This window comes from Benincasa hispida, chromosome 10, assembly GCF_027475165.1.
Source record: "Benincasa hispida cultivar pf3 chromosome 10, pf3_genome.v1.1, whole genome shotgun sequence".
Lineage (NCBI taxonomy): Eukaryota > Viridiplantae > Streptophyta > Magnoliopsida > Cucurbitales > Cucurbitaceae > Benincasa > Benincasa hispida.
The window spans coordinates 14,060,935-14,069,076 of record NC_143487.1 but is presented as its reverse complement, the minus strand read 5'-3'; the positions used below and the strand labels follow the sequence as shown (position 1 = coordinate 14,069,076).

At 31.9% G+C, this 8,142-nt stretch overlaps 1 protein-coding gene across 2 annotated transcripts; it reads right to left on the bottom strand.

Annotated features, from left to right (window-relative positions):
* Positions 1-336: 336 nt before the first annotated feature.
* LOC120087659 (putative protein S-acyltransferase 15) lies at positions 337-5,358 on the bottom strand. 2 transcript variants are annotated; one of them, XM_039044506.2, is made up of 12 exons: positions 5,126-5,358; positions 4,906-5,040; positions 3,946-4,012; positions 3,683-3,785; positions 3,150-3,246; positions 2,878-2,961; positions 2,753-2,799; positions 2,573-2,638; positions 2,405-2,464; positions 1,090-1,141; positions 862-999; positions 337-759 (listed from the first exon to the last, which is right to left on the bottom strand). In XM_039044506.2, exons 1-11 carry the CDS (start codon positions 5,283-5,285, stop codon positions 908-910), a joined length of 963 nt encoding a protein of 320 aa, XP_038900434.1. In that variant the 5' UTR covers positions 5,286-5,358; the 3' UTR covers positions 337-759; positions 862-907. The 2 variants fall into 2 exon arrangements, with proteins under 2 accessions (XP_038900434.1, XP_090162294.1); XM_090306168.1 differs by having other exon boundaries at positions 337-999.
* Positions 5,359-8,142: the final 2,784 nt, after the last annotated feature.

Here is an 8,142-nt window from a genome sequence, read left to right as displayed (position 1 = left end):
ATTTTCTCCTACACATCCTCAATGTTCATCTCTAAACCTTCCATGATTAATTTGTTAAAAAAAGAATACAGTCTGGCAGAGTAGGAATATAAGCCTAGAGCCTATAAAATTTGCTTTTTCTCTTAATTGTAGTCTTTAATGATAGCATTTACTTTTTTGCCCCCCTTCCCTACTTCCAGCATCCAAAATTCTTCTCCCCTCCAACTATAAATTGAAGAAGATTATAGGGTCTGATAATGAGGTCTAAGTAAAGCAAACATTGATTAGGAGAGATAATAACATTTGATAATGAGGTCTAAGTAAAGCAAACACAATTTATCTTTTAACTTTTTACACTATAAGAGAATCAAACTTTTTACTGTGTTACTAAGTAATATCATTTTGTTATCATCATTGTTGTCCCCTTTCATATCTTTTTTCTTTTCCTGGTCTTACTATTTGCATACTTAACCTAATTACTCTGTTAATCTCAGGCTTCCATCTCAAATGCACTAAGCTCAGCCACTTCCATTTACTATTTGTACAAATCTCCTATCTGTTCCACAGACCAACTAACCTAGATAGAGGATATCTAACCTTCATTTTCTTCAACAGGTCATCTCAATATCATAGACAACAAATAACAAAACCACAAGAGAATAAGCAAGCAAGAAGAGAGATGAACTTATATGGTTGCTTCAATCACTTTGGTTCTCTTTTCATTGAGATAGTAAGTTGCTCCTTCGAGTTTCGAAACTCGGCCTATGCTAATCAAATTGCCTGAGGACACAAAATTTGGAGTTAATAGAGTGGTTAGGGGCAAGTAGAAACCAAAAAATCAGTAGCTGGTAGGGATTATTAGGCACAGAAAATTGCAGAAACCAGTTAAATTTCGTTGCCAGAGAATGGTTCCACGCAAACACAAGTCTCATTGTTTTGAAGCCATGATGAACTCCTTCACATTCTGTACAACTCCTTTGTCATATGGGTTTCTGAACTTCATTTCATTGGACCTTAGGCCTGTAGATCACCGAGTTACATAATAGTTGTATAAAAATGAATATTCCCATAACTTATGTGAAGTCATAGTGCTCTGCAAGGTGTTCTTACCCTGCTCAGACTGAACAACAATTTGAAATTCTGGATACCTCTTCCAGTGAATCTGAAACGGAGATTGATTCATGTGGTGAAAAGAACAAAACGCTAAAGGGAAAAGATTTATAAAAGCAGATGAGTTCTATTTGGTCAAATTGTGAGTTAGTTTGCAATTTGCAAAGCATATAGTCCACTCACACTTTGGTGCCTGAAGACATTTTGCACTTTAATTTTTAATTTTTAAAAATTAAGTTACTAAACGCTATTTTTACATGTAAATTTTTTTTTTTTGTTATTCACTCTCAACGATGTTTTCAAAAATTATACTAAATTTAGAGAAAAGAGGAAGGTAGTTCTCGAAAACTTGTTATTTTCTTTAGAATTTGACTAGAAATTCAAGTGATTTTTCAAGAAATATGACAATCATAATATGAAATTTAAGAGACAACATAAATGAATTTCAGAATCTAAAAATTAAAAACAAAACCATTAACGGACTCTATTTGGTAACCATTTGGTTTTTGGTTTTTAAAAATTAAGCTCATTTTCTCTCAAGTTCTTACAATGGTTTGCATCTTTCTAAAGTAAAATGGTTAATGTTTAGCCAAATTTTGATTTGGTTTTGAAAACATCTCTAAAATGTAGATAATAAAACAAGAAATTTAGAGGTAAAAGAGGTGTTTATAAACTTAAGTTTCAAAAACTAAAAACCAAAAACCAAATGGTTGCCAAACTAAGCCTTAGTTTTTTGTTTTTGAAAATTAACTTATAGACAATACTTACACCCATAAGTTTATATGCTTTGTTATACACTTTCTACTAATGTCTTAAAAACAATCACTTTTGAAAACTAATAATAGTTTTTAAAAACTTGTTTTTATGTTTAAAAATCGATTAGAAATTTAAGTGTTTCTACAATAAAATTGAAAACCATAACTTAGAATTTAGAAGGAAATAAGCATAAATTTCAAAAAGAGAACTAGAACAAAATCGTGATCCAATGAAGTCTAAAGTTTCTAGGTTGTTGTCTTTGAATTTAAAAAGTGCTTAACAGGTTCTTGAATTTTTAAAAATATATTGATACACAAACCATCGATTTAGTGTCCATTAGGTGTATTAACTATTCGACATTTAAAAAGTTCATGGAGCTCCCGAACAAAAATTTTAATTCTGATCCATTAGAATCCAGATAATTCAATTTTTGTCGAATAAATCCGCGTTCTTTTAAATATTTATATATAATAGGTCCACATTTGCCACCGGAATACTATTGTGTGCCAAAGAGTATTTGTTCTATTCGCTCCTTTAGTGCTACCAGTTAGGAACTTACCCATTCATCTGTTCTGATATTGAAGCAGATACAATATATATGCCACAAGAAGAACAACACCTAAAAACAGCAAGAGATCCATCACATTTCTAGGAAAACAATATCTTAACAACTTGTGTCAACTAAAGGAACTGCCTCCTACATAAAATGCAAATGACAGAAATGCACCTGCCATACTAATTGTAGAATGGAGAATAGCATGGTGCTCCTGGCCACTTTCTTTGAGAAATTGATCTGAACAATTGGGGAATATACCGAGTTATAACAAAGGCATGGATTCTTAACAATCCATAGGCATGATAATACAAGTAGCTGTCAGCAATCAAGGCAAAGAACGCAGAAACAAACCTCTAACCTAGTTCCATCACCATCAAGAAGTTCAGACTCGGCCGAATCTGAAAAATCAGCTTACCAGTAAATACAGTGCAGTGAAGCTGAAAATGTGGGTATAGTATAGCTAGCGATACACTTACATTGAGATAAGCACACAATGTACGTAGATTCAGTCCAGATAAATCCAAAAAGTAAGACCATGAAGAGGACATAATTTTTATGCCCTGCAATACAATCGCATGCAACATACACCATATTAGCTAGCTCAAGTGAAGTAATCACATTTGGCTTGAAATTATTAAGGTGGGGCGATGCTAACCTAAGTAGAGAAATTAAATTACAGATTTTTACAGCAGTGACGAGATATAAGCTTTAACTAAGATCTTCTTTGATGCCATCATCTACTATTTACCAATACAGTTTCCGAATGCGGGACAATGGTGGTCAAAGCCTTTAACATATGTCTTGCAGATTGGACAGCGTCTCAACCTATCATCCAATCCAATATCCTTGGAAGAAGAACATTAACCAAAAGTTAGAGACCAGTCAATTACTCATCAATTACTCAAAGGAAAAATCAAGAATAGCCCTGGTAATATAAATACCTACAAACTATTACTGAGCAATGCCAGCAATAGCAATATTATATTTAACATGGCCTTTATGAAGGAAGAATAGTATTACATTCAAGTTATAGGTATAGGTAAAATTTGCAAAGTTCTAAATCCAGAATCATTCGAACAAAACACAAAAACAAAAAGCAATATCGGCAGGAAATTTGAAAATTTGTACGATGCATAATGATTTTGTTATTTCCTGAAAACTAGAAAGAGAGAGAGAGAGAGAGAGAGAGAGAGTACTGCTTCAGATGAACGCCTGAAATAAGGATTACTCATTAGAAAGAGCTAGATCGCTGAGGTTTCATGACATTATAAGCTCACTAACCTCAATTAAATGGTGAGTGTCCATTTCTAAAACTAAACTTTGGGAAGTTGCATCTGAAGGGGATGTACTATATGACACCAAACCAGGATCACTGGATAACATCCTGTCATGATAAACCTGTATGTTAGAATAAGAAATAGAGCCACCAGACAAGCAGGCATCATGAGGTAATAACATATATCTCACGTAAAGACATTTTGTAATATGATGAGTTATGGAATGAAAGAGTCCTGAAAAATGAACAGGAAAGTTGGGAAACAGACCTGCAAAGGCCAAAGATGAGCAAGATTATCTGCCCATTAAACAGAAGATTCATCAAAAGCGAAGCATCTGCAAGGCACATAAGATGTTACTCTGAGCTCGCATTTAACCGTGTGGAGTAGATAGCTCTATAATAGTTCTTTTTCACGCAAATTTTGTTGATGATCCACATCAGAAAAGTCAAGTAACTTCACAATCTTAATAAAATAGATGGGCTATTCTTATCATTGTTAATTGGTTTTGAGATGAAATCTCGTGTTATCTAAATATAGTATCGGATCCGTAAAGTTCAAATGGACATTAGTCCAAAAACAAAAATTGGGATTGATCCAAGATTGATGATGAATCCAAAGCAGCACTATCTTATTGAGGATATCACAGTCATAATAAATACTCCTCTCTATTTTCTATTCCTTCGCTGGAAGGTCAAAATAAATGCGGGAGATTTAATAATGAAATATCAAGTAAAGGGGCTCTAATCAATAAATGCGAGAGACTTCAAGAAGTTGGATCTCAGTACTGATTCATATGGAATTAGCACGACCCGGCGATCAAATTCTTATCAATTAGTCTTGAGATAGGTCATGTTATCTAATAAATTCAAATAAATTTGTGAGAAAGGCAGAGAGTTGGATTCCTATGATCACTAAAGGAACTCTTGTCCTTCAAATGTAATTGAAAGTAATCGTCAGTTAGGATTTAGGGGGAAGCCAGTTACAATCCCGCCAGTCCAATTGAAAAGAATTGCGAAGTGTACTGTTGACAGCAACTTCAGTAATCGAGCACGTATTACTCGTTAATCTTAGAATCCAGATGGCAACATCTACTCCTAGAATGACATTTCGGCTAAAAAATTACTAGTTAGCTATCACGTTATGCAAAAATTTCACTTTCTCGATCATTCAGAGCAATCAATTCTAAAGTACAAAATTGAGAAGCAAAAAGAATATTGAGAAGAGGACCTTGTCGAACAACAGCAATGTAAACTAGCCAGACGAAAAGTACACTGAAGAAAACGAGCGCTGGAGCAGACGAGCGGACTCGGAGAAGCCGCCTGCACCATCCAGCAGCGCTTGCAACGGCTAGAAGCATCAAAGCTGAAAAAACAAAGCAAAATAACCTCACAGTTAATGGTAACCATCAACCAAGCTCCAAAGAAGAACAGGAGAGAGGTAGAGAGACCTGAAAGTAGGAGCTGAATGAAGAAGGACAAATCGGAGAAGAAGTGAGGAACAAGAAATTGGGAGCATTGAATTAGAAAAACAAGTATTAAAGATACTACGCAACGGCCGATCAGCTCCGGCCAATTTGCCGGTTTCTTCCGATCATATAATTCCACCATTTCTTTTCAAACAAAAATTCATCGCACTCAATCGTGATTCGTGGAAGAGAAGATGACGATGATTGGTCGTTTCTGCCTGAAGAAGCAGGCCACTGTTGGGCTTTACGTATAATTTAGGTTCATTATGATCGGCCCATGAGCCCACTAACTTGGAAATTGGTAGAGGAAATAGTTGTTTTATTTTTATTTAATTTTTCAAATTTTAGTCAAACAAAATAATATGTAGATTTGTTAAATTAACTCTTTACATTTTATAAAAGTTCTGTTAAATTTCTAAAATATTTTTACCTTAACATGATTCGTTGTATTTATAAATTTTTTAAAAAAGTTTATGAAATAAATAAGCATAAATTATTAAAAGTATGCTTGAACTCTAAAATAACAAGGTAAATCAAGAACAATACTGAAAGATAGTCTATTGATTTGCTTCTAATAGAGGGTTGAAAAAAAGTTACTTTTTAAGATTTGATTAAAATATATATATGTTTGTTGACTAGAGAATGCATATTATGCTTAGCCTCGACATATCATGGGCATGCTCGGGTCGATGAGCTCAATGGTTATTTAATTTAGTTTTAAAGAAAGTAGGTTCATTTTCGATCCTAAGAATTCTAACTTATCACATTTTTCTATTATCTAACTTAAATATCATAGTATGTGAAGTGACCACACTGGTATGTATATATATTCACTTACGTTCTAGGTCGCGTTTATTTATTTATTTTTTTAAAAAAAAGAAACCAATAACAAAACGATTCTCTAGGAATCTTTTTTCTTTAGTTCAATGTATTTGTTTGATAATAATAATAATCGTTGTACTTGAACATGTCAGAGCTTTAATAATCAACGTGTTTTTCTCTCTTTTTTTTTTAATAATAATAATAATAAATTGATTTTTTAACCCCAAAAAAGAGGGTGAACAATGGGTCTTTTACATTTATTCAGTCAAATCTCGGATCTATTTTAATTCAAATCCAGCCTAAAAATAAGACCGATTGATATGGACTCTAAAATGTACAACTTGAAACTTTAATTATTTAATAAATTCGAACAAAAAAAAAATGAATTAACTTTGAACATCTCTATTTATTTTATTAGATATTTATTTATTTCAATATATATATTGAAAAAAAGGCATTGAATGTCGGATTATTAAATCTCTAATAGAATGACAAAATGGTAAAATTGTTTACATGTTTTGGATTTTTACTTTTAGTAATCTTTTTTTATTATTTACGGTGTAGTCGTTTTAATTTGATAGTTATCCGATCGTTTTATTATTAGTATATATTTTTTTTGTTATATACTCAACATTTGTGCTACAATTTTGTTATGTTAAACATTTTTCCTTGTCATATGAATTATGATTTGTATTTCCTTTATTATCTATCCTGTTTTAGAATATTCGAACTTTTGATCTTTCGATTGAAAATATATTTTATAATTTATCGAGTTATGTTCGAGTTATAATCAACTTTAATTTAAATATAATCTAGATATATAATATTGCATGACTACCGTTCTCGATATTGAAATGAAACTAATTAAATCATTAAAAGTAATTTTAAGATGGATGATTTGGATGGCTTAATTTGGAAAGAGCAAGCCTTAGGGTGGTTGAAGGCAATTAAGGGAGCATTTAAATATTTGGTTGGCATTTCGTTTTGTTTTCTTATTTCTTTCTTTCTTTTTTTTTCCTCCCTAATTAAGGCATTTCGTCTTTATTAATTTGACTAATCATAAACAATAAATATTCAACGATACAATATGAAATCCACATTGCTCTTCCTAAAGAAACCAACACCACACCATTACATGGTAGAAAAAATGACCATTTAACCAATAAATAAATGATAAATATGTCAACATAACTAATAATTAATAATAATTAATGTATAATATTTGCATCGAAATCAAATGTTCGATTTTCTCACACTTATATTTATTATACTAAAAAAATATTTACAGGCAATGATGAATCAAAAGAACTCAATTTTGATCTAAAATATCTCTATAGAACGAAAAATCAAGTATTGAACTCTTAAATAACTAGTACAATTTAACATTTATGAAAAAAGAATGTACAAATCATCCATAAAACTATACATAAGTATTACTTCTGCAATCCAATAATCCTACCGACTATAGTGACTTCCAAAAATTTTAATGACATCCATAAAACTAAAGCAATTTGTTTTCTCAAATTTAAATGATGGCTTAACATTGATTAAAATTTTAAATAATAATAATAATAATAATTAGTATTATAGTTTTCTTAATTCAGATTTATTGACTGTAAAAACTTTTTTTTTTTTTTAAATAAAAGAGAACACATGGTATGATGGGGTCGGACCATGACTTCGAAAGTCATTATTCCATAGCAAGTTTAGACGAATGGCTCTAGAGTTAGATGTATATTGATGAAATATGCAAGCACGTCACACTATAAGAAATTATGCTCTTTCTAACGAAAAAATCATCGGAAAAAATAAAAAAAAAAAGTTAGAAAAGTCTTTCCCGATGCTTTTTTGACTGCTGGCCAGGTCGTCGGGAAAGGCCTTTCCCAATGCAAAAAAGTTCATTCGTCAGAAGAGATCGATCTCGCGACGCTTGGAATTGAAGGAGATATGTGACACTAAATTGTTAACATCGGCAAAAGTCATATCTTCCAACGCCAAAAATTGGTTTATCGGTGTCGGTAAATGATTGGATATATGGGGGAAAGCCTTTCCCGACCCCAATACCAATCTAGTTTGGTATCAAGAAAGGTTTCAAAAAATTTCTCTTTTTTTCTTTTTCTTTTTTTGGACACCTTAAAATTTGGTGTCGGGAATGGTTTTTTAATATATTTTTTTTT